This window comes from Taudactylus pleione, unplaced genomic scaffold, assembly GCF_031769625.1.
Source record: "Taudactylus pleione unplaced genomic scaffold, aTauple2 ptg000155l, whole genome shotgun sequence".
Taxonomy (NCBI): domain Eukaryota; kingdom Metazoa; phylum Chordata; class Amphibia; order Anura; family Myobatrachidae; genus Taudactylus; species Taudactylus pleione.
This window is the reverse complement of record NW_028284557.1, coordinates 1067546-1094575: the sequence shown is the minus strand read 5'-3', so window position 1 is coordinate 1094575 and position 27030 is coordinate 1067546. Positions and strand designations below refer to the sequence as shown.

Below are 27030 nucleotides of genomic sequence, written 5' to 3'. Positions count from 1 at the left end.
GCTGAAGCCAGTGAAGCTGCATACAAGAACACATCCACTGGCTCTAGCATGCCCAGAAAACGGGGTCAACATACCCCCGTTTTCTAGGACAGTGCTCACATTTTTTTCCCCACACCATGATTGAGAAAGTACTTGAAAAGCTATTTCACATTCCTCTAACTGGGACCCTTTCCATGCTGCCAAAAATATATTTATGGTACCTTACGAAAATCCTCTGGTACACTTTCAACTTCTACGCCACATATTGAAGCTTGATGACTTTTTGTTGGTGTATCAGCATCTAGTTCAGTAGATGCATGTGGTGTAAAGTCTGAAGGTATGAACTATGGCCAGGGACTGCCAGTCCAAACCGCGATTAGCAGAAAGCGCTTCCAATAGGAAGCCATTGCTCTGCCTTGAGCCGTATCCAGCTTCTAGGGCAGAGGTTTCCAAACGCGGTCCTCAAGGCTCCCCAACAGTTCAGGTATTAAGAGATATCCGTGGGTGATCAGGCATTCCCCCTGGAAAGTAAAAGGTAGGAGCCGCCTCTGCTCCCTAGTCTTTCTTCAGGTAAATCCGCTGGCTGAGATTCCTATTGTCTTTCGACCATAGTCATAAGAAATACACTTGTCTAATGAACAGTATCTATGGTTGACACTAATATGGCATTCATTTGAAGATACAACCTTGCTGTGGTACCTGTGTCACCTTTTATAGCTTTATCGCAAGATGCTCAGCTGGGTAGAATATATGCTTCCCATGCCTCTATCCCGATAACTCTGCTATGACATTCTTTAAGAGTAGTTCCTTCAGAATTCTCTACAAAGTAGCTCCTGCATATTCTAAGTCCTCGATATTTGAACAATCCCTTCTTGCAGATTTTATAAAACTCTAGATTAGTGATTCCCAACCTCTGTCCTCAAGGCACACTAACAGTCCTGGTTTTAGTGATATCCATGCTTGAGCACAGATGGTTAAATCAAAATAATTGAAAAACTAATTAAGTCACCTGTGCTCTAGTATGTCTATCCTTAAAACCTGGACTGGGGGGCGTGGCTCAGTATATGTGGGCGGTGCGGGGGTGTGATGGCATGATTGCATTGTGGACCCACTTCCCACTATACAATGCAGAGATTACTGGTATTGTAAAGGGACAGTCGTGGCTATGATGACGCTATTCAGCGCGAATTGCGTCATAGGCATTGCGGACCGCTAACTTTACCTGGGAAGTGGGCGGCACTGGGTGGACGTGGAGGAGGACCAGGAGACTTGAATGCTCTTCCGGACGACCAGATGGAGGGCACGTGTATGTTCTATTTATTATTAGTTTTTGAAAACTTTGTTCATTTTGTTTCAGTGCCAAACATGCAATTTCATTGTACTATTTGTTTTATTTTACAATGCGGCAATACACATGGATACAATTTTAGACCTGACTATGCTCATGTTTAGGCAGCATAATACCTGGTTTTCATTGCACCTCAGACAATAAGTTATTCATCTTTTGGTATAGTTACTGGTTCTCATCTTATTTTATACACCTCTGATCAAACTTTTTCTATGATTGTACTCTTTTATGTTGTTATTTTGTACTCCGCTGTATTAATAAAAATGGTTTTGAAAACCGAAAAGAAAAAAAAATATCCCCTAAGATTTATTTAAATCTATAGGTCCTAAGATATGGGAGTCCTCACAGGCCAAAAGTTTACAAGGCTGCCTCCTACTGGTAACTATAGAACCCTGCACCTTCCGAAGGCCTTTTTTTGTGTGACATTTCCTTTTTATATTGTTGTGAAAGGAACCACCTGTTTATAATGCCCAGCACACTCCACTGTCTGTCACAGGCATCTGATCAGAGGTAGAAATGTTTGTCTCTCTGCTATAGTCTTTCTGCTATAGTCTCTCTGCTATAGTCTTTGGCACAAAACTGCAATTCTCCTTCCGATAGTAAGAAGCAGACGTTGTTCTTGGAGGGCATTTCTACCTGCCATTGTCTGAGCCTAAACACTAGGCACCACAAATAATCCCATACTCTGTGCGAGTAGCTTCATGAAATCATGGATTGTCATATTTGTACATATTGGCTAGATAAGGTATATTTGAAGAGAGCATCTTCCATGTCTTATAGACAATTTATAGCTATAGCTGATCTCAGCACAATACACTAAAGGAGTTATTTTATGTACAGTCTCATGTTCATGGTCCATCTGATCTTTTTATTGTGATCCAGTCATCTACTCTAGAAGACCTTCCTGGCCACCCTAGTGATAGCAGCATCCACCTTGCGGCTGATTCACAACATTTTATTTGTCTTTCTGCTATCAGATATATTTTAGCCAGACCCTTTGGAGATTGAGAATTTCTTCTCTGGAAATGACCATTCCTCCCTTATGGATTTTGAATTTGGAGGGCATTGTAAGAATGTGGTTTCCAACAAGGTAGATAAAATAAACATGGATGAGGGCTATGGTGTAAATTATGTCCAAGGGGCCAGACCTATGTCACTGTCTCACTTGATGGTAGATTCAGTAATGAGTTTACAGTATAAAGGGCTAATGTATTAACATTGTGGAAGTACCAAATTTATTTATATATTCATTTTTTTCAATCCATATTGAATAGTAATAATTTTTTACTTTGCTGTCCCGTACTAACAGTACAGCATATTCCTCTGACCTTTAAAATTGGGAATCTTTGACGAATAGTTGTAAAACATTTACCATTTATAGATATTATAGTCACATAATTACTTACTGTTAATGCAATGAAACATGTTGATTATGGTTGTATACATTTTGAAACTAATATGAATAATTAACTACTTTTAACATTGTGCATATATTATTAAAACAGTTTTTTTTATTAGATTTTCTTTTGAAATGATAATGGGTAAATCTGAAGTATGCGTTGTCTGTGATAAATTGCAGTTTCCAATATGAACAGTAGATGGTGCTACAGGATTACTCATTAATTTAAAAATAGGCCTTTAGTGCAATCGCTCATAGAAAGATGTAATATACGAATTGTCCACAAAACCATGTTTATGTGAAAGGATTCACAGATTAAATGTGAGTGGTTGATGACAAATGCATTTTATGGATGGTTTTTTTTAGGTACTTTGATTGTGAGTTAGTGTATTTTAGCCCATTAATTATGGGCAATCACAAGTATTGTAAAGCAGGATGCACATTATGATCATTGTGTCCACTTTATTGATGTATATAATTTAATGTGTAAATTGCATGTCAAAATAAATCAGTTAAAGACAATTTATGCTGTAAATATTTTTTTTTAAATGTACAAATAAATATAATTGATATTTGTAATTTATTTCACTACAAAAAAAAGAAATCCTCTACAATCCTCTATTATCTATGAAAAAATATTACTTCGTATTTGTTAACCTCTTCCAACACCTAAATATCCTTGTTATGGGAACTTGTTCTACTAAGCGTTTCATATATAAACAGCTGTCACGGTCTGAGCACAGGTTACTGCAGAAAGCAGGCGTGGTGGGTCACATGACTCCTTGCCATCACTCTCAGCTAAGAACCCACAATTACTCCATCACTGCTTTTTTCTTGGACTCTCTCTCGTCATTGCTGCCTGTGATATAATCAAACAGCACAAAGCCAAATGCTGGTTCTGAGACCGTCTGTAATGAAGAGAGACATTGTGAATGTGACAAGATGTTACTGGATCTTGTAAAGAGAGACTTGGGATGGGTAACAGTAAAATAAATACAGGAAGATAATTTGAAAGGTGTAGGATGTTAGTAAGCATACTGTACATGATTATAATTCTAATTAGTTCAGATGGCCAAAGATTGTCAAGCTGCACTAATTTTAAATGTATTTAAAAGTATCCTAGATCTGTAGTGCTACAGGGCCTAAACCCGTTACTATACCTCTAATAGATGAGGTATAATTTCTGTTTTATATTTAACACTTATAGATGTGTCCTCATACATCTAGCCTCAATATGCCATGACACCTGGCGTGAGTGAGCTGCCAGGTCCCATGCGACTCTGCTTGCGCCAAGCATTTTTTTGCATCTATTTCGACCGAAAATGCATCTTAGTCGCAATGCGATATGACTAAGACTCACCAGGAGACTGCACTGATTAATTTTATATGCAATACTTGTATATCTGTGTGCGACTGAGTCTGTAAATAAAGTGGAACTTGGCGTGGAAAAAACCTGCGGCCACTGCATTGTAGTACTTCGTATACAGATTCAGACTCTCGGTGCAAGCAGAGTCACACAGGACCTTCCACGCCAAGAGGGGCTATTTGCAGCGACGAGAAGCTGGGTACACACCTATACAATCGTCAGTTCGATCCCCCGATATCGGGGGATCATACCAACACTTGTATATGTATGTAGGAGCGTTAGCCAATAAACAGCTTAAAACACTCCTACAACTGTTGGGATTGGGAGGTCGCATCTAATGTGCTGTTTAATATTTATCTGCCCATCCTCCCGATCCCATAGAAGCCCGTACATACTAAGCTATTTGTAGCTCAGTGTGTATGGGGCTCATGGGGGTTCAAGCAGGGTGCACATGGCTCAGCTTCGTGGGAGCATTTAACTCGATCAGCCGAGTATCGCAAAGCTGTGTACCCAGCTTAAGGCATGAGCTTGACTGGGAAAGGGATCTGGGGCCGCCTACAGACAAGGACATATGGAAAAGGATTAGCGATGGGGTCTCTCGGACATCTATCTCTACCCTGATTAAGGAAATCTTATATAAAGACTATTATAGATGGCACCTAGTGTCTAGGAAGCTATCCAGGATAGTCCCTGTCTCCTCACCTTTATGCTGGAGAGGATGTGGGCACAAGGCGGATTTTATCTATATTTGGTAAAGATGTCCTGTGATATCGAAATTTTGGAGAGATAATCATAACCTTATTGAACAGATCTTAGATCCAGCTTGTGAAGAACAACATTTAGTTTATTGCTTCCATGGAGCAAATTACTTGTCTTCTTCAGAGTAAGATAAATAAATATAACCCCATATGGGATCCTTACTCCTACACTGTAACAACTTTTTATTATATGCTATCCTGACTTCTCCCATTATGCTGCAGTTAGTACGCCTGTTATCAATGTATCTGTTATTATTTCATTATTGTCCTCTGGTTCCTTCCTTGGGATCTGATTTCCCCCTGACTGGTGCCCTGTTCTCCTCCTCTTACCTCTCCCATCTCTTCTCCTCTCTCCCTATACTACATTTTACCTTTCAAAACAAATAAAAATTACATGCAGTTGATTTATTGTTTTTCTTTTTGTTCTTTATATCTACTACAGGTTGAGTCTCCCATATCCAAATATTCCAAAATACGGAGTACCCCTCGACCCAAGCATTTTGGATATGGGAGACTCAACCTGTATTGTGTTAATATCATTCTGATGAACATTTCTTTATTTTTGTACTTGCCATTTCAAAATAAAATGTTTAAAGAAAAAAATATATATCCAAGAATTAATACTTTACTGTTAAAGCAGGGATTGGGAACCTCAGGCCTGGGGGCCGTATAAGGCCCACAGAATCATTTGGTCTTGCCCTCGGAGATTTTTTCTGCTAGCCTCATCTGGCTAGCAGGGTGCCTAAAATGGCACCCTGCAGCCAGAATCTATGCAGCAGTGCCTCCTGGAGCGTCCTTAGGAGGATTCAGATGGTCACAGAACTGCCCTTACAGCTGCCCGGAGCATCCTCAGCATTGCTGTACTCACGATGATTGTGGCCCGCCCTGTGTGACGTCACACGGAGGGGGCGTGGCCTGCACCGGGCCCGCGAATAATGTTATATATATCAAAATGGCCCACGGCAGAAAAAAGGTTCCCCACCCCTGTGTTAAAGGATCATGCAGGATTGCTTGCTACCAAATGTCCTGATCTCCTACATATAAATGGGATGTGACCTACTGGGCAAAGTTGTCATCTCGTTCTCTGAACTGTGAATGATTTTGGAGTATTGGGGTGTGGCCTCACTTTTTCTAATTTTCCAGTTAACAATGCCGATAGGTATGGGTTTTCTTATGGGAACCATTCCAACCTCCACCATATTTGTTTTATATATACATGCATATAATCAGGGCCGCCGTCCTGGGCCCAGTCCCTGGCTGAAGGAGGGGGGGGCCTGACTCCTTTCGCCACTGCACAGCCTGCAGCCCAAACTACCGGCCGCCACCCCGGTCCACATAAATGGAAGAGGCAGCAGGCCCGCTCGGGCCGCTCCTCCACCAACCAACACTCACCTGCCCCGTATGTCAATAAAGTTTGTTCTGCATTGAAGTTGGCGCACGTGACGTCATTACGTCGCGCCGCGCCGCTGGAGGGAGAGTTTGAGGAAGGAGGAGCCGCGGATCGAGAGGAGCTGGAGCAGTGTCTGCAGTGCTGGAGAAGAGGCACAGAAGAAACCGAAGACTTCTTCAAGGAAATAAGGTAAGTGACAAATAAGGTGTGCACAGCGGGCAGAGACTGGATCTAATAACCGGTGAAGGGGAGGGAGTGGAGTGGGGAAAAAAAATGCTGGTCAGAGACTGCATCTAATAATGGGGGAGGGGAGTTGGGGGCGGAGTGGGGAAAGAAATGCAGGGCAGATACTGGATTTAATAACGGGGGGAGGGGGGGGGGAACAAGATGCTGGCCAGAGACTGGATCTAATAACCCGGGGGGGGTGGGGTGGGGCCCTGCCTATTTTGTCAGTCCCGGGCCCCACCATTTCTGATGGCAGCCCTGCATATAATACACACACACACAAGTATGTTGCAAACATCAATGTAGTACAGTCAGGGCCGGCCCGTTACGCCAGGTACTCAGCTGCGTACGGCGCCAAACTGTGAGGGCGCAGCCGGCATCACAATAAGTCACTGTGACTTATACTATATGCCACTGCAGCGTTATCGCGAAAAGACTGCAGTCCCGGCTCCTGGAATCCCAGCTCCTGGGCCCTGGCTGAACGGGGAAGCCTGCCGAGGCTCGCCGCAACCAAAACAAACTTTGTTGAACATACCCGCCGACAGCAGCCAGCGGGCCGTCCCCTATGGTCAATAAATTTTGTTTTGGATGTGGCGCGCTGCTGGAGGGAGTGGCGATAGGAGCAGGTGGGCCCCAGCGGTGTGAAGTAGTGACAGGGCTGCTGGAGTCTGGACGTACAGGAAGGTGAAGGGGCAGAAGAAGATTGAGGCTGGGCCAGATGAAGGTGATGAGGACTGGGGGCAGAAGGTGACAGGTCACAAAGGCAGGTGAAGGGGCAGAGGATAATGAGGGAGGCTAGAGGCAGAGATGATGGGGGTAGGAGGTGACAGGGGCTTGAAGCAGAGGAAGGTGAAGGGGCAGAAGCAGATGATGGAGGCTGGGGCAGAGGAAGGTGATGGGGCAGGAGGCAGGTGAAGGGGGCAGAGGATGATGAGAGAGGCTGGAGGCAGAGGTGATGGGGGTAGGAGGTGACAGGGGCTGGAAGCAGAGGAAGGTGAAGGGGTAGAAGCAGATGAAGGAGGCTGGGGCAGGGGAAGGTGATGGGTGCTGGAAGCAGAAGAAGGTGAGGGGGCAGAAGAAGATGAAGGAGGCTGGAGCAGAGGAAGGTGATGGGGCTGGGGTAGAAGGTGACGGGCTGGAAGCAGAAGAAGGGGATGGTTCCTGGGGATTGAGGAAGGTGAAGGGAGCAGAGGAATATGAGAGAGGCAGAGGAAGGTGAAGGGGGCAGAGCAAGATGAGGGAGGCTGGAGGCAGAGGAAGGTGATGGGGGCAGGAGGTGACAGGGGCTGGATGCAGAGAAAGGGGATGGTTCCTGGTGACGGAGGAAGGTGATTGTGCCTGGCAATGGAGGAAGGTGATGGGGCTGGGGACGGAGGAAGGTGACGGGAAGCTTCTGGGCTGAGGATGGTGATGAGAGGCTGAATTTGAGGAAGGTGATGTTAGGCTGATGATTAATGATGGCTGGCTGCAGACACCATTCCTCTTACCCGTGAGGCATCCACAGCACTGTCATCAAGAAGACCTTGCACAAAGGACTGAAGAAACTGCTCAAACTGCTGTCACTCTCACCCTGCTCTCATCCTCTCCCTGTCACCCTCTACCTTTTGTCAATCATTGCTGTCACCCTCTCCCTGTCATCAACTCTTTACCTGTGACCATCTCCCTGTCGTCACCCTCTCATCATCACCCTCCCTGTCACCTATTGCTGTCATCCAGTGCTGTCACTCTCTCCCTGTCACCTATTGATGTCACCCAGTGCTGTCACTCTCTCCCTGTCACCTATTGCTGTCATCCAGTGCTGTCACTCTCTCCCTGTCACCTATTGCTGTCACCCAGTGCTGTCACTCTCTCCCTGTCACCTATTGCTGTCACTCTCTCCTTGTCACCTATTGCTGTCATCCAGTGCTGTCACTCTCTCCCTGTCACCTATTGCTGTCACCCAGTGCTGTCACCCTCTCCCTGTCACCTATTGCTGTCACCCAGTGCTGTCACTCTCTCTTTGTCACCTATTGCTGTCATCCAGTGCAGTCACTCTCTCCCTGTCTCCTATTGGTCACCCAGTGCTGTCACTCTCTCCCTGTCGTCACCCTCTCCCTGTTGTCACCCAGTGCTGTCACCCTCTCCCTGTCGTCACCCAGTGCCGTCATCCTCTCACTGTCACCAAGTGCTGTCACCCTATCCCTGAATATGTATCTTTGGGTATAATTGTAGGGCCTATGTGTTTTTTTTGCAAAGCATACAAACAGAATTATTTTCACGTGGGGGCTAATGTATTTTATTTTATGCGTAGCCTATGGGGGTTATTCAATTAGACTCAGGGTTTCCCCCGTGACTAATTACCGGTTTGGGAAGGACTGCAACACTTTATTTAAAAATTCTGAGTCCCTTTGTTCTCTATAGTTTTCAGTCTTTTATTGTTGCTATTCTATTAATTCAAAATAAAGATAATATTTCAATGACTGGAAGTCCTGATGTACTTCTCTGGGTAAGTCAGTGATAAATAAGAAATGGAGGCAGGTGAACATGGTAGATTTGCCTAGACAAAATGGATAGTGGACATTATAGAAGGTCTTCAGGGAAAGACATGGCAGTAGGGTGCGGGATACCACAGAAAACAGAAGCACATGGGACCTGATTCAGAGATGTTGCAAACCTGATAGTTTACGTACATCTCTAATGGTGGGAGATGTGCACTGCGCATGTACAGATCTCATTCTGCAAGATCGCACACGCTGCTTCCAAACCGCTGTATGATTGACATGCTGCAGCCATTTGGAGATGAGGAAGGAGTTGCTATGGCCAGCGTCCCAGAATATGGGGAGTGGGGTTCCGCAGATTCACTTGGCCCAGGCAGCTTCAAATACCCGCCCATCCTGAGTAATCTGAGGGTTACTCAGATGGTCAATGTTCACATAACTGATCAGAGTCTCCGGACGCAGCATCCGATCAGAGAAGCCGGCAGTTGGCACCTTATTACTTAAGACGCCTCCTGCAGCTTTTGCATATTGTAGCCAAAACGCAGAGATTGTGCTTGCAGCGTCCTTCTATTAATCAGGCCCACAGTGGGAAGAAAGCCGTGCCAGAGTAAATATACTATGTGAATGTATCAATAGCCAGTGGCGTATCTATAATTGGTGCAGTGTGTGCACCGCCCCGCACCGCGCACACTGCACCCATATCTGCACCCATATTATTTTAAACTTACCTGTCCGTGGTCCCACATCGGGTGTCTGAGCTGCTCAGAACACTGGAAAATGGCCGCCGCGGCCATTTTTACGTTTTTCTGCTCATGCGCAGTAGACTCCGGGCACTAGACTGTGCCCGGAGTCTACTGCACATGCGGAGAACGCCAGAAAAATGGCTGCCGCGGCCATTTACCGGTATTCTGCGCATGCGCAGTAGACTCCGGGCACACTCTAGTGCCCGGAGTCTGCTAAGGCTCTGGTGGCTGGCTAGCCGCGTCAGTCGGCTGCCGGGCACCGGGAAGAGAGGAGGGGGCCCCGCACGGGGAGTGCACACGGGCCCCCTCCTCTCTTAAGACGCCCCTGTCAATAGCCATGAGTCTTCATTAAAATAGTGAACAGCCCATGTAATGGCAGGAGAATGCTCACTGTACTCCTGTTGAACATTCAGTACAACTCACGCTGCCAGCTTTCAGTACATTGGCTCAGCATGATCACATGAGCTCTGTGACACAGGAATTTCTGCCCACACCAACAATTCTATATTGTAATTAGGCTGTTACCCAGGCTGTCCACTTTAAAACTGAAGTGGGAGAACATATAAATGGTGTCTGAAAATGAAAGAGTGGAAAGCAGGGGTCTGGTGCTAGAAGCAAAATCATGTAATGACTGTTGATAAAAGACAACATTAAGGGGTAACTCTTTATCACCTTGAAGCTGAGTCTTTGAATTACTTGCTGGGATTCACACTCCAAAATGACCCTGAAAAACAACATTTACAATAATTATGCCTGAGATATAGTCCTGCACATAGTATTAATCGAAGACACAGGAATTAAAAAAATAATCCATATCTTGCAGGATTATTGCATACTTTTTTTGTCCCAGTACATTGGTGAAGGTCTCTGTCATGCCCATATAAAAATATGCTGGTGTATTTACCCATGTTCCAGATTGCTGAATGCCTCTCCAAGTCCTGTTAAAAAACGACTATTCGTAGAAAGACATAAATTGGAGCTTTGTCATGATAATGACTCAGGACCATGTTCTGATGCTGTCGTTGAAACCAGGCTCTCAGTAACAGCCTCTGATTCCAGAACCCAGCATGGCATGTGTCTGAATTAGGGTTGGACATAGCGGGTCACCAACAATGTTACCATTGGCGGTTAACTTTGATGGTATAAAACTATCAAGGAGGAAACCACCATGCAGTGGGCCTATCAGAGCTGGGGGCGTTGGCTTTACTGTTCACATTGGGGGGGAGATGTACTAAGTCTTGAAGAGAGATAAAGTGGACAAAGATAAAATACCAACCAAACATTTCCTAACTGCCATTTTTCAAACACAGCCTGTGACAGTTAGGAGATGATTGGTTGGTACATAATCTCTCTCCACTTTATCACTCTCCAAGGCTTAGTACATCTCCCCACGGGGAGGAGCTAGGCTCCGTGACCCAGCGCCAGACAGCAAAGAAAAAATCCATTGCGGGACTCTCTCAATGGTTGATAACCATTGAATCCCCACCATTGATGGCAGAACCATCAGCGGTTGAAGGCAATCCCTAGTCTGCATTGGGTCCCAACACCCAAATGCAATATATAAAGGGGGCGATTCAATTGCTTTAAACATCCCCCTGCTGTTCCTCTGTACGAATAGGTGCCCGACGGAGAAATGTAATTGTTGCTGCGTTCGGACGCCTAAAGCTGTGAGGCGACACATTTTTTCCTCGCAGCCTCCTGAGATGTGAGAAGAAATGTGTGCAAAGTCCATTTTTTGGGGCGCCAAAACGGCTGATTGGCCGCCCTAATCACTACTTTAGATGGGTTTAGCCGCTTTTATTAAGTACCAATGGGCGCCCGAATGGTGAAAAAAATGTAATTGCTCCGTCGGGCGCCTATTTGTATAGAAGCCCAGCAGGGGGCACGAAAAAGATTTGAATCGCAGCCTAGAGTTCAATATGAAATGAAGTGTTATTCCCGCATTGCAGTTGCTTATAGAAACCAGGAGGCATAATTATTTTGTTATTGAGTCTGTGGCTTCCTGCTTGCTCCCATTCCTCTCTTCATATTATGACACCGGGCCTATTCTCCCTTACACAATAACACAAGCTCAACTTACGTATCTCCAGCGGTGGCTCCTAACTTTTAATAATGGGGGGTGGGGGGGAAATGTCTCTGCTGAAGTAGAATGCCTCAGCAGTGGTCCATATCCACTGTGCATGCGCAAGATAAAAAAACAATAGAAAACTTGCGCATGCAACACCTCCCCCTGGGAATGCCTGTCTGACGTGTGATTAGCAGTTAGCGCTTTTAGTGGCAAACAGCCACTACTAATTCACATACTGGGAGTTCACTGGAGGTGGCCGATTTCACTGCAGGCCCTAGGTAAAATCGGCCACTGCTCATCTCTGCTGTGACCATGGAGTCAGTTCAGACTGTGAGATGACTGAACAAAGCCCAGAATGCTGCCAGTTCCAGATGTGGGAATCACAAACCTTTACTAATTCATAAGGCACTTACCAGAAATGCTTGCACTAAATTAACTCACCACTCTTTTAATTGCCATGCTTTTAGGATGGAGACAAAGTGTTTGTGTATGTGAATAGGCCTACTGAACTTGGCATTTAACCAGCTCGTGTTCAGACAGTGATTTGGCTACAATTAAATTATCATTTTATTATATGTAGTAAAAAAAATATAATTGAATTACGCAATTTCTCTAGTTAGAAAACATTACATCATTATGTTGCTATGTTGGTTATTGTGATTTATTATCTACTATATGTTGGCTAGTGTTGTTTTATATAGACTGCAGGGGTGGTAGTTGTTACTTGTGAAAATGTTTTAGGCGGTGTATGACCAGTTCAGTGCAAACCACCAATTAAGCTAACTGCAAAAGTAGTATATAATATTGAAAGAAAAGTGTGTAAAACCTGCAAAAAGTTGTGCCGTTTATTTCAAAAGTTAATGTATCATAAGGAGCTATACAGGATTTATAGCATGAAATATATAATATTTCCCTGAAACCAGAGCTCTGGAGGAGCCAGTAGTGGCTTATAGTGCTCTTTTTAGTGGTAGTCTAGGAAGTTAGGAGGGACGTGTGCTGATCTCTGTTCAAACTCAGAAGTGAACTCATGATTTTTACAAGAGATAAAGTGAGCTTGTGACATGAGGCTCACTGGGACATATTCTTGCTGTTTATTGGAAAACAATTGGGATATGAGACTTGCTGTGTTTTTATTTTACAGTGAGCATATTAATATTCTAATGAAAAGCTACACATAAAAGTGGTCCTGGAGGGACCACCAACACTGATTTCACAACTGCCCGTCCTGTTGTAATGTCTGACCTGACAAATTGAGCGGGCCGATTGGTAAGTGTGTATAGCTTACCAAATCGGACTCTCGGTATGCCAGCAAAGTTGGATAAGTGTTTACCTGGCTTAAGTTGAGTATAAGATCTTTACTAACTTTATTACAGTGATAGTCTTCAATCCTTATCACTACATAGTTTTTTTCTTTGCTATAGTGTATTTATATATTTTTTTATTGTATTACCCTGAAACATAAGCATAGCTGACAATTTGGCAACCTCACCCTTGATCTATTATTTCATCAAGTATCAGAAAAGCTGTGTCCAAGTTTTCCAACAACAAAATTCTGTCAATGTGTTTCCTATAGTGGAAAAAAACAGACGTGGTCACAAACTTAGTATTTCCATTATGGGTGTCATTTACATTTTACACAGATGTACAGCAACAACTTCTACAGGTGTGACACCAACAAGGGCAAAATCACACACTCAGTTGACTGGGCTTATAGGTTAAAGAAGATGGTCATTATTTATGTTTAACTTAGACCACTGCGACTGGACGTGCTCAACCACAGGAACCACTTTTGACTGCTTGTATTCCCTTTCTGTAACTGCTGACCCCTAGTTACTCACTCTGGATAGCTTCCAACAGTTGCATAAGATATTTAGGCAAAAGTAACCTGCAGCCACAGGTAACCAATCACCGGGCTCAGAAACTAGCATGGCCCAGCTCTTCTGGTTTAAAAAAAATAACTTTCAAACTTATACCCCTTTTACAATAACTTAAAAATCTCGGGTTGAAGCATGTAAACGCGCATCAACCCGGGATTTTTATCGGTGTAAATGGAACAACCCGGGTCCAGTGACCCGGGGATCCAACCCGGCTAACTTGCAAGTTTGAGCACGGGTCGTTCCCGTGTCACCCTGCAGTGTAAATGGAGTGATCCATGTCACGATGACCCGGGTCGTGCCGCATGCTGCCCGATTGGCTGGCTTCAGTGGCGCTTGGAGATTACATCATCTTCAAGCGTCCACTGCTGGGCCGACAGAACGAAGCAGCACACTCCACCCACCCTCCCTACCTCCGGACCGCTGCAGAGTGAGGTAAAAGGGTCACGGAGTGGGAGGGAGGGGAAGAAGCACTGCTCACCTGCGCCGGAAAGCCGGGTCAGTGCTTATTATCATCAGGTAAATAGTACCCGCTCCCCACCCCTCTCAGCGCCCCTGGCCACACCACCTCCTCTAAGTGATGTAATGACATTGGACGCTCAGTTAGCAGGCCAGATTTGAGCCCTGTTACGAACTACTCCTAGCTGGTACACAGGTGGATTCATTACTAACCTCCCCCTGGGAATGCTTTTGTCTAGGTCTCGCCAACGACCAAGACCCGTGGATGCGGAGGTCGTACATTCAGGCCCCTCGCCTCCATTTCCTCCTGCAGCCTCAGGCCTCAGCTTCCAGAAAACCGCCTCCCAGCGTGACATAGGGCGAAGGATACAATATGGACAGCTCTCAGTAGTAGACTGACCCCTAAAAGCTGTCAATTTTCAACATTAGTTTAGCACTTATTAAAACCATTCTTCTTTCTCAAGCACACTTCTTGTGTCACTTAGAGAAGTGTGTGGATATACTAATCTGTGTTTATGAATGGTTTTGTTGTATTTTTGTTAACCACATCTCTATTATGGCCTGGCATTGTGAAGGCTGCATTCTAAGGATGTCATAACAAGGATACAGAGTTATAACTGGAGTTAAACCACTTACCTGGCAGGGTCACATGGGATTGTTCATCCCGTTCAACCCGATGAACTATATATGCAATGGGTATCTTTGTTAGTCACTGTTCATCTTATCCTTGTATGTCTTATTTTCATGTATTGCTTTTCGTACATTGTAACCAATGTAGTGTGCCCAACATGGCAATTTCGCCTGGTATTGTATTGTGTAGAATGAACAGCATGGTTCTGATTTAGAAAGGATCTTGCCCAGTATGTTTATCTCTAAATATTACGTGTCATCAATTCTAGGCATTGCCTATTCTGCCCAGTATAAATAAGAGTGATGTGTCCAGCGCTAACCTTGTGATAGAGTAATATAAAGAAACAGGATGTAGAAATATGTTAGGCTGTAGATAAGAAAGAAGCACAAAGCAAATATGTAAAAAAAAGAGGAGTAATTTAATGAAACTGGGTATGGGGTAAAAAACCAGGAGTCACAATGCTCCCTTGTGCAATGTCCAAATGTCCAGTATAGCAATAGTGGAACTAGGAGGATATGACCTATATTGTATACATGGGTTATAAGAGAGCTCCTTTAGGGTGCCTCTTTCCGTAGTACACCGGGGGTGTCTACGTGAACCTTGTTGGCAAATATAATGGTGCGCCTGCGGCGAGGGGAATGCCCCTAAATAAGGGGGTAATGTCCTTCCTTGTGTCTGGGTTGTAGGTTACATAAGGTAACCGTTTGAGGGGGTCCCTTTCCGTATGACACTTGTGCCTACGTCTCCCTCTTAGCACTATAGTGACAACCCGTCTTCCCGTATTGGCATGTGTAGTCTCCAATAGGTGAAAATATAGGAGAGTGCTGTCCTGTGCGTATTAGTGAAGGGTGTGGGTAAACCCTTAATCAGGGCGTACCTACCGTATGAAAGATCATACGTCCCCTTTCTAAATGTGATGGTGTGGCAACGTGGTTATAATAACAGTGCAAGACAGGGGCGGCGTCCCGCACTCCTGTCCCTACCGTGAGTATGCTCTGTCTCACTGGCACGGCGTCTCAGATCGCCTCCTGCTGACACACGCGGCTTCTGGTCACTGCTCCTCCTCCAGGGTGCCTGTAAGCCGGGATAGATGACAGTCTCCACATGCGTGTGTGCGCCGGCTCCCTGTGTCGTCCGTCCAGGTGCTCAGGAATATGCTGGGTAGCTGCAAGTGTGTCACGTGTGGGCACAACGTGTTTCAGCCTATCGGCCTTTCTCAACTTGACCAGAAGGAGCGGTGACCAGAAGCCGCGTGTGTCAGCAGGAGGCGATCTGAGACGCCGTGCCAGTGAGACAGAGCATACTCACGGTAGGGACAGGAGTGCGGGACGCCGCCCCTGTCTTGCACTGTTATTATACCCACGTTGCCACACCATCACATTTAGTAAGGGGACGTATGATCTTTCATACGGTAGGTACGCCCTGATTAAGGGTTTACCCACACCCTTCACTAATATGCACAGGACAGCACTCTCCAATATTTTCACCTATTGGAGACTACACATGCCAATACGGGAAGACGGGTTATCACTATAGTGCTAAGAGGGAGACGTAGGCACAAGTGTCATACGGAAAGGGACCCCCTCAAACGGTTACCTTATGTAACCTACAACCCAGATACAAGGAAGGACATTACCCCCTTATTTAGGGGCATTCCCCTCGCTGCAGGCGCACCATTATATTTGCCAACAAGGTTCACGTAGACACCCCCGGTGTACTACGGAAAGAGGCACCCTAAAGGAGCTCTCTTATAACCCATGTATACAATATAGGTCATATCCTCCTAATTCCACTATTGCTATACTGGACATTTGGACATTGCACAAGGGAGCATTGTGACTCCTTGTTTTTTACCCCATACCCAGTTTAATTAAATTACTCCTCTTTTTTTTACATATTTGCTTTGTGCTTCTTTCTTATCTACAGCCTAACATATTTCTACATCCTGTTTCTTTATATTACTCTATCACAAGGTTAGCGCTGGACACATCACTCTTATTTATACTACTAATTTCCTGAGTTTTTGGACAACTCTGTGCCCAGCAGCTTCCGACACATTGTTGGGGACACTTTGCGCTGGTGGATACATACTAAGTAACCACTATTCTGCCCAGTGTAATCTTATGTAGTGCACCTAAAATGGCTGCCTCACTTAGCTCCTTTGTGCGTAGGATGAATAATCCTTTGAACGGATTACCCAAAATGGCTGCCACACCATTGTATTATATTCATGATTTCGGTATTTCATGCAAATCTAAACCTCTGTATTAGGTTCATACTATCTGTTAAACGCCTTGAATCCTAGTGGAGAAAAGCGCAATATAAATAAAATAATTACTACTGTTATAATTGGTAAATCTTTTCTCTACCTATTGTAGTAAGTTTAATAAATGTAGTATGTATCCCCACACAGGTGCATAGTGAACACAAATATATCAGATGAACTACATGGGAAGATATATTGGTCATTATTTGCAAAGTGGCGGCATTTGTAAGTCGCTGCTTTCCTATGGATTGGAGGTGAAAATGTAAAACGTCACTCACAGTCACAGCTTTACACTGAGTACGAGTGATGCTTTAAATTTTCACTTTCAACTTGCTGGAAATAAAGCCCATTATCTCTCTTTTTTCTCAGTTTGGTAGTTACGGATGTCACATTCATATTCATTAGCTACGGTTCTTCATAGCAAACATATCAGTGATTGCATATTTTTGTGGGTCCCAGGGATCCATCAATGAAAATATTTTCACTGTTTCTGGGACCAAATCATAATTTGTGACACAAAGTGCAACCCAGCATCTGTCCCCAGGACAGTCCCTAAGTCCACAGCCTGGCATCTCTGCTGTAACTCCCCCTGAGCTCTGTGTTCTGCATGTTGCCTCCACAATCAACACTGTCTCTTTCTGCCTGGCTTTTACCCCAATGCAGGTATCCTCTTGTCTCCGGACAGTGCTGGACAAACAGGCAGGGACTGTCTCTGCTCACCTCACTTCTGTTGAGATGACCTCCCTTAGGTCCCTTCCAGTTGCTCTTTCTTCCTCCCATTGTCGAAAGATGGCAGAATTATTAGCGAATCATGGCTCTGTGGATAGTGCCGACAACCCCCCACCCCAATCATTCCTTCCCCAAGTTCTAGTGCTTTAGTGAATCCTGTGGGACAATGGTCTTCTCAAAAATGGATTCTAATAGTACTACTTTAATGTATTTCCATACATGAAATAAAATGCACTAAAGAGACTAGTATAGAATATATACGAAACAACACAGACCTCTGATGTAACATCCAGATATATTAACTCTAATATAGTTACACACAGAGTAGTCAAAGGTAAAGGTGCATACACACGTAACGATTTTTTAAATGATTTAACTATAATGACGTCGTTATCGTTCAATCGTTGAAAACATTGTTTAGTGTTTGAGTTATAACGATGAACGATTATCGTTCATGCGCGTTCCCATTTGTAGTTCATTCTGACTGACAACTGAACGATTTTCATTAAGGGAAGTTACAAAATTCGTTTGTAATTAAAAAAAAACGTTCATTACACTTTAAAAAATATGACAGATAATCTGACAGATAATCGTTCATAAAATCTTTGTGTGTGTATGCAGCTTTAAAATTATGACCACATTTAGATATTATTTTACAAATTCTGAGTTAGGCCATAAGTATGACATATGCACACACATTTAGTACTGGAGTGGGAACAAGGAACACCAATACATAAGTTAAACTGGCTAATGTCAACATTATTTTATTTTTATGTCTAATTTAAAATATGTCTACAAATTAAATCTTTATAGTCTCATACCAGTGTGCTAATAAAAAACTGCAATACTCCAGTGGATGAAATTAATAATAAGTTAGCCAAAAAGTGCTTGCTAACATACATATACGATTGTGCAGAGTCCTAGTGAAATATGTATGGGTTACATGCAGGAGTGAGCAAGATGGGAGGAGGCATTCCATGCACATAAATATGTTCAACTCACCGCAGCATGTGACACAGGGTTTCACATATACATGTGAGTGCAGAGAGAAGCAGCAGCTGGAGACAGACACTACAATTATCATTTAAAGGGAAATTGTACCCAAACACTGTTAAGCTGGCCACACACTAGACCAACTTACATCCAACCATCCAACTAGTTGATTGGTTGGAATGAAAATCTGATAAAGGATGAAAGCAAATGACAATCAGCAATTTGCTCCCAAACGCAGGAAAATGGACTAAAAACTGTTGTTTGAACAAATAGTTTAGATCAAACATTTAACAAACTTGTCTTAACGACCATTTTCATCTGTTTTCTGGCATTTAGGAGCAAATTGCTGATCATCAGTTACTCCCATACGTTACCAGATTTTCATTCCAACCAATCAACAAGTTGGATGGTTGGATGTAAGTTGGTCTAGTGTGTGGCCAGCTTTAACTAATACCGTCATTCTCAAACTTTTTTGAATCACTGGCGCCCAAGAGTATCAGCATTGTTTTTACGGTACCCCTAAGGTTAAGTTTGTTACTGAGAAATTCAGATTTTTTTTTATTACAGTGAAGTAAATTGTGCTTATATGTCGTCCTTAGGCTCAGTTATGTGGTGGTGGACAGGTTTGCGCTTCTGTTTATCCACATATGTATACTACATTGACCATAAATCATTTGATTTGGTGCTGGACCAACAACCTGAGGCACCCCTGCAATGTCCCGAGGCACAGTTTGGAAACCACTGGATTAAGTTTAGAGCGACTGTTGCCCTTATGCAATAAGCTAATTTTGTGAGTCAAATTAATATTCGGATCACCAGGGACTAAGGACACCACTGAGGCAATGCACAACAAATATTCATTAGACACTGGTAGCAAATTAATTGATAAACTGTACTCTTGTAACAATTTTGAGCTCACAAATGGCTGCCCCCATTGTGTGTAGGAGACATTCACTTTAGCATTCATTCATTCCACACATTACATTACATTGGTCAGTGTTACTTTAAAATGTATGACTATCTTATGCTGGCCATACACTAGCACGATTTCGGGCCGATTGCCAGATTTTAGACGCGTCGGACGATGAATTGTGTCAAAATCGTGTAGGATTTAGGTAGGATCCGATCCAATGCGCGCTCCCGCCACTCTTAAAACATATCGTATGATCAGATGTGCAGCCCATATTATCTATCGTAATTGTATGCAGATGGTGCCGTGTATTTGTGCATGCGATGCATCGTGCGTCCGACCGGCGTCATTTGAGTTACATTTTGAAGAAGTGTGTGTTCTTTCAATGACCTTCCCTCCTAAACCGCAGATCGGTCGTATCGTGGGATCGTATGTACATCGTGTGTCAATCGTGCGGTCAGGACTGCAAGGGAGCTGCCAGGGAGTTCAAGGGAAATCTCATCTTATGCTGTTCGTACTAGTGTATGACCAGCATTAGTTTACTCCATAATATATCACTGGCTCCTCTCATATTAATGCATATAAATCACAGAAAAATAAGGCTGTCTGACTATAATATACATGCTCATGTATTCCATTGAAATAAGTCCTAGTTTTATATAAGCAATATTTCCCTTTTAAAGGGCAGTTGAACATAAAATACAAACTGATCTAGGGATGGGCATTGCAGATCGATTTATTTGAACCATCTATATTCCGACCTGATATCTAATATAACTTTTTTAGCAATAAGGTGTGCACGATATATATTAGGCAATCTATTTTTCCCAGCCACCCAGCTGCTTTTCCCATGCTAGTTCTCTCTTCAATTCGTTTAAGACTGTCCTAGCAGCAATTTGAGATTCTCTTGGAGGCCGACCAAAAACGTATTGGTGTCTTCTGAAAGACTCTTACAAAATAAGATATACAACAGCAGCCCCCCCCCCCCCCCCAAGACCTGGTGCAGACTTATAGTGCTGAGCCTGCAACTGCGCATGCACAGCATTATATATAGATAACAAGAAATATAGATTTTATTTCCCTGATTATTGCCTTATTCGATTTGCAAGTGCCAATTCCATATTCATTTGGATTATCAACATAGAACCTATGATTGATTGTTCATCCCTAAACTGATCCTTTATGAAGTCACCTTAGATTTCTGTGCCATTTATAAAAGCACTTGGCCTTCAGTCATACATATATACAAGTCTTAAATAATACAGATCTACTCTCTCAAAACGTCTCTGAGACTCCCAAATTTTTCGGGGTGAATCTCCCACATCCTGCTCACTTCTATTGAAATGGGCAGGACAGGAAGCATAATGCTGGGATTCGCAGGACCAATATGACCAGATTTTCCGAGAAATCACAAAAAGAACCCAGCCCCACCCCCATGTTCTACATCACCCCAAAAAATGTAGGCAGATATATTTTTTATATACTTCAATATATTACTTAATTAGGATACATGTAAAGCAACTTTTTCCTAAAGTAAACTAACCTACTTTTTTCTAGCCTCCCCAAAAAGTCACCTTTCCATTCCATTTATTAATTAGGTTGCCTTCCTTTGAACCCACTTGTACTTACAGTGAGGAATATGTACTTACATATTTAATACATGGTATAACTAGTTACTTATTCTATGTGGAAAATGTAATAGCCTGCAAAATGCAGGCATGGACATGATTCTGGAGAGCCATCCTGGCGGTTGGTTAAGCCTTTTAAATTATTGGTGCTTGAAAACATTAAGCTGACTCGCCGGAATCGCTTTGCTGGCAGGAAGTCTAGCATACATAAGAAAAATTCCACCCTCAAAACATGCCAACATTTCAATTGTGACAATAAATCACGCCCATGTTGATCTGTCCATAGCACTGCCCAGGCTGCCCAAACCACACCTTTATTTGGCAAGTCCATATCACCATAAGTGTAAGACCGACCCTTTTTTTGACACAACTCATTGAGATGCACCCACAATATTCAGGACTACCGCATGCTATAATAAAAACCTGAAGTATCGTAACACCCCAAGCTTTTGCATATACAAGTGTTCTTCTTTTGTATGCAATAAATAGCATTTTTTGGTTTACTAGTTCTGTTAAATATCTACAAGCATTCAATGAATGACAAGTTGCCATTTTTGCCATTTACCTCATTCTCATCAGGCCCTCCAATAATGTAGCATGTGACATCAGATAAACATTGGGAGAGTACAGTCACTCCGTCCACAAGTATCACTTCACCTGGGGAACACAAAAAGACACAATGGTGAACTAATGGCAACATATACTGATTTCTACATACATGTAACAGGGAGAAACAATGCAAATCTTATTCACACTGTTAATATGTGTGTTAAAACTACATTTAGGGCCTGATTCACAGGTGCGCACAGTGTCGATGCCGCGTGCTAGTGGCTGATCATTTCAGTCTGTAAATGTGTCTGAGTGGCACAGCACATTAGTCCCGATGGTTACTGCTGGGAGCCGCAGAATGAATTTAGGACCTGATACAGAGACGGACGCTAATGCAATCGCAGCTGCGATTTCACACGGAATGCAGCAGCGAAAATATGCTAATGTCTGCAAAGATCACACGGGCATAAAGACGCCCATTGCTGCCTTCTTACCTGTGTGCGATGACGCATACCTACGTAAATATCGGCACATCGGCGGCCATCTTACCCTTGCGGCAGTTCTGACCTGTCGCAGGCTTGGGAGCTCTTCTGACACGCAGAGCTGCATATGCACTCGCCTTTGTGTCCGTCTCTGAATCAGAGAGAGGCTTATTCGGTGAGTGTTTTTGGGTGGTAATAGGGGGGCAGCTAGCCAGACACGGGCCTCTTGCGGTTAGCCACTGTGTCTTAAGACGCAGCTGCACTGACTCAGGCGCCCATGTTCAGGCTGAAAAATTGAACCTGACATAGGGCTGGTGCAATCTCCGATGCTGCGTCCAATGCTGTGACTTAATGCGCACAGTAGCAAATTAGGGCCGCAGCCGGTAGGTGTCTCTGTACGAATATCATTAACTACAGCATTAATATAAAGTCGCAGTCACGCTCCGGCAAGCTAAACATGACATAGTAAAACCCAACAAATGTAAAGCTATCATAACACCACAGCTGGACAGTTTCTAAATAAGTTGACCTTAAGAAGTTGTACACCATAAAAGTCTTTAATAGTAATTTTTTAAATGTTTAAGCTGAAGGATACTTTTTGATTTGCTTGTTATTTCTGCTTTTTGTCCTGGGTTTATCTTGTGAGGATAGATAGATGTTTATCATGTGAGGTTTCCTTAAACCTCTTCTGCATTTACATTTTATGGGAATTGTAAATTATCCATTGATTCATGTTTTAGAACATTCTGACACATATTTTGCACTTTATGGCATATGTGTTATATTGCATGTGTTTGTACTGTAGCAAAGATATCAATATAACCAATTTTATTTGTGAGATATACTGCATGTCTGCTGCCAGATTTACCACTGACTTTCTAAATAAATTAATCTGGGCTTAGTTAAAGTTAACCAATTTATTAATTATTTTATTCAGGTTAATTCAGTGGACAGTCAGAGCTAAATTCAGTAGCAGACATACATTTCCTGGACGAAATGGGTTGGGATTAAGTCTATGCTGTAGGTGTCAAGATACAAAGCATGCAGGGAAAGCATAATCCAACCAAGTCTCGTACATTCAGATCTCTGAGTCTTGTAGAAAATCCTTCTCTCAAATTCTCTCTGCTCCAACAAGGACGGGAATGTGTAATCATAATACTAAAGAAAAAGAAACAGTGTGGTGAGGATTTGGAAATTAAAGAGGAAAGATGGGAATTAATGAAAGAAAATTAGAAGGAACAGATGGGATATTTAATGTACTATAAAGGAAAATAAACTTAATCCGCACTATCGAGTTATATCATATACGAGTGATAAAACTTGTTGCGCATGATAAATGGTGCTCCAGGCAATCAGCTCCCAACTGTCAGTTTTCAAACAGAAGACAGTTGGAAGCTGATTGGCTAGAGCACCATTATCATACGCAACGAGTTTTATCACTCGTTGCATATGCTAAAACTCCTTGATAAATAGGCCCCTAGATCTTCAGTGTAAGCATTATAAAATCTTAATCATAGAGAAAACCAACAAGTGTTTAGATATGGATAAATTAAATCTCAAAGGTGCGGACATAACCGTAGGGCTGTGATGCATCAATTACTTGTAAGTTACAATACAAGCCTTAATTGATTGTTCTGTGATTTTGTGCTATTTTTTGGTAAAATCTCCTCGAGAAGAATATTTGAGTTTTTTCTGTCTTTGGCTTCTTTTATAACTACCTAATTATTCCTACGATTAAATACTTTATGAAACAACTTATACTATGGGCCATAGTCAATTAGAGGTGAAAAGTCCATTATTGGTGATAATTTATCGCCGATGATGTCATTTTCGGCAGCTTCACTTATCCCCATATTCAATTACAAAGACTTTTCGCACGTGCGAAAAGTCTTTGTAAAAAAACGAGGATAAGTTTTCACCACTGTTTAGGTGGTGAAAAAAAGTGCAGAATTGGGGTTTTGGGGTGCAGAATAAAAAAAAATAGCCTGCAGCCTTTAGAATGTCCCTACAATGTAAGCTGTGTAAAAAAATAAATGTTGGGGAACAAACTTAAAAACTAGCAAAATAGCCTCGGGGGGTCCCCATGTATGCTGCAGGTGTTTTCTAGAATGCGGGTGGTTGCGGCAGGTGGATTTTTTTAAGAATTACAAAAAATCAATTTAGGGACTTAAAAATATGCTTGCACCCATTTTCATGTACCCCAAATTTGATGAAAGTAGTTATTTAAAAAAAATAAATAATAAATGCTATTCTTCACCACTTCTTCACATGCGCATTTATGCACCTGCCGCGGCTATTTAAAAACCCTGATTACCTTCAGCAGGCCAAATCGGGGGTACCCGTAGTGATCAGACCATCTTTTGGGGGGTGACAGGCTCCCCTAAAGTGACAGGACTTTACGATACTTACCTTTCCGCCGGGTCCCGTTTTCGGCCGGATCCTAATTGAATTCGGGGATAAGCGGGCTCGCCCGATACTTTATCCCAAGAAAAAACGTTGATGATGGCGAAAGTCTGACCTCTGACTTTTCGCCTCTAATTGAATATGGCCCTATATTACTAACAACACCACCTCTAGGTAATAAACTATCAAGAGCTCCCTGAGCAATTGTATTACTAACCATTTAAGGTAACACTGTTTGAATATATCAACACGATTACCTGACCACAAATAAAATTAAAAAAACCAAAAAGTCAGGTAGCGCAAACCAGCCACTATAAGATTGATGGAGACAAAAGTACATAATTAAAAGATAAAAAAAACATTTATTGCTTACATACATACAGTACATACTTCTACAAGTAACTAGCAAGCTTGCATAACTATACAGAATCACCATCAGTACTTATCATACTACACCTTCTGAATCAGTAAAAATTGTTATTCCTTCTGTAAGTTAATAGGATAAAATTGTATAGTCCAGCTGGTCAGATACCAGTATTTCTGTCGATTCTGGTCTAAAATAGGATCCAGACTTAAATATCACCTTTCATGAAAGGATTAAGTTACTGCCTCTTTTACAATCCCCAATTCTCATATATCTTTACTGGGTCTAGCAGGCTGAAAAAATCACCAGACTGGCAGTTTGTAAATCAGTCAGTGGACATGCTAATAGCCAAATCTGCTTTCAGTGGTATTATACAGCTCCCACTTACTGAATGCAGACATAGGTTATAGTCTCATGGCAATCCTATGCAGCTCTCACCTGCCAGAGGCCAATTTATCTTGTTCAACACATCCAATATATGGTACATCATGCTGAGTTTGTGTTTGCTGAATCTCCGTTTTGTCTGGCTGTAATTCACTTTTGTTGTCAGCCAAATTCAGTGGCAGCTCGTGTTAGTGTGGTATTCACGGCTCTTACCTGCTGTAAGCCAGCCTTAGGGCCATATTCAATTTGAGGCGAAAGGTCCGAGGTCGGACTTTTCGCTATCATCAACATTTTTTGCAGGGATAAAGTACCGGGCGCATGCCCGCTTATCCCCATATTCAATTAGGATCCGGCGAAAACGGGACCTCGCGGAAAGGTAAGTATCGTAAAGTACTGTCACTTTAGGGTAAATCAGCCTGTCACCCCCCCAAAAGATGGTCTGATCACTATGGGTACCCCCGATTTGGCCTGCTGAAGGTAATCAGGGTTTTAAAATAGCGGCGGCAGATGCATAAATGCGCATGTGAAGAAGTGGTGAAGAATAGCATTTATCTTTTTTTTTGTGGAAAAATAACTAGTGCAAGCATATTTATAAGTCCCTAAAGTGAGTTTTTAAAATTCGTCAAAAATCCACCTGCCGCAAACACTCGCATTCTAGAAAATACCTGCCGCATACATGGGGACCCCCCCTGAGGCTATTTCGTTAGTTTTTAAGTTTGTTCTTGTTTGTTTGTTTTTACCCCCAAAATTTTTTGGGGTGTCCTAAGGAATTTTTTTACATTTTTTGACACAGATTACATTAAGGGGTCATTCCAAAGGCTGCAATATATTTTTTTTTATTCTGCACCCTAAAACCCTAATTCTGCACTTTTTTTCGCCATCTAAACAGTGGTGAAAACTTATCCTCGTTTTTTTCCAAAGACTTTTCACACCTGCGAAAAGTCTTTGAAATTGAATATGGGGATAAGCGAAACTGGCGAAAATTACATCATCGGTGATAAATTATAGCCGATAACGGACTTTTCGCATCTAATTGACTATGGCCCTTAATGTCAGCAGGTCTCTAATGTATCCTCTGAATGGTCCAATAACCGTAGCCAGTTAGGGTGCTTTGAGGGGATATTTTATGGAGGTCATTAATCCAAACAGCTCACAAGTCCTAATGCCTTTCCTGAAGCTGCGCAACGCAAATAAAATTTCCCCTAAACAATCACCATAGCCCCGAAAGAGAAATATGCATTTTCTCTGTAGCCCCCTGTCCACGATACATTGTATAGGCGGTAGTTGCAAAGAGTTGCAATTCTTATTTATTGTTAATTATTTTAACATTTGGATTCCTGTTTATACTTTTACTAGTGTAGAAATAAGTTATATTTAAAAAATATTGTTTTATATGTGTGTATATATATATATATATATATATATATATATACTGTGTGTGTGTGTGTGTGTGTATATATATATATATATATATATATATTTATATATATACAAACATAAAATGGAGTGCCCCACAAAGAAGTCTGTTTTCTTTTGCCTTCTGACACAAATAATTAATTTAGCATCTGGGTTAAACACTTAATGCCTTACATAAAATTACACAAT

The 27030-nt window shown here is 42.6% G+C and overlaps 1 protein-coding gene across 2 annotated transcripts in view; it reads right to left on the bottom strand.

The window, feature by feature from the left end:
* Positions 1-3204: 3204 nt before the first annotated feature.
* The window catches only part of COPZ2 (coat protein complex I subunit zeta 2), a 31677-nt gene continuing 7851 nt past the window's right edge, over positions 3205-27030 (bottom strand). The window contains exons 3-9 of one of the 2 annotated variants that reach the window (XM_088474695.1): positions 23351-23432; positions 21809-21900; positions 18715-18770; positions 14300-14488; positions 13243-13320; positions 10358-10409; positions 3205-3634 (exon numbers count right to left, since the gene is read on the bottom strand). In XM_088474695.1, coding sequence (XP_088330821.1) covers positions 3539-3634; positions 10358-10409; positions 13243-13320; positions 14300-14488; positions 18715-18770; positions 21809-21900; positions 23351-23432 — 645 coding nt within the window. In that variant the 3' untranslated portion in view covers positions 3205-3538. The remainder of the gene's footprint in view (positions 3635-10357; positions 10410-13242; positions 13321-14299; positions 14489-18714; positions 18771-21808; positions 21901-23350; positions 23433-27030) is intronic. The other variant, XM_088474696.1, reaches the window with a different exon arrangement.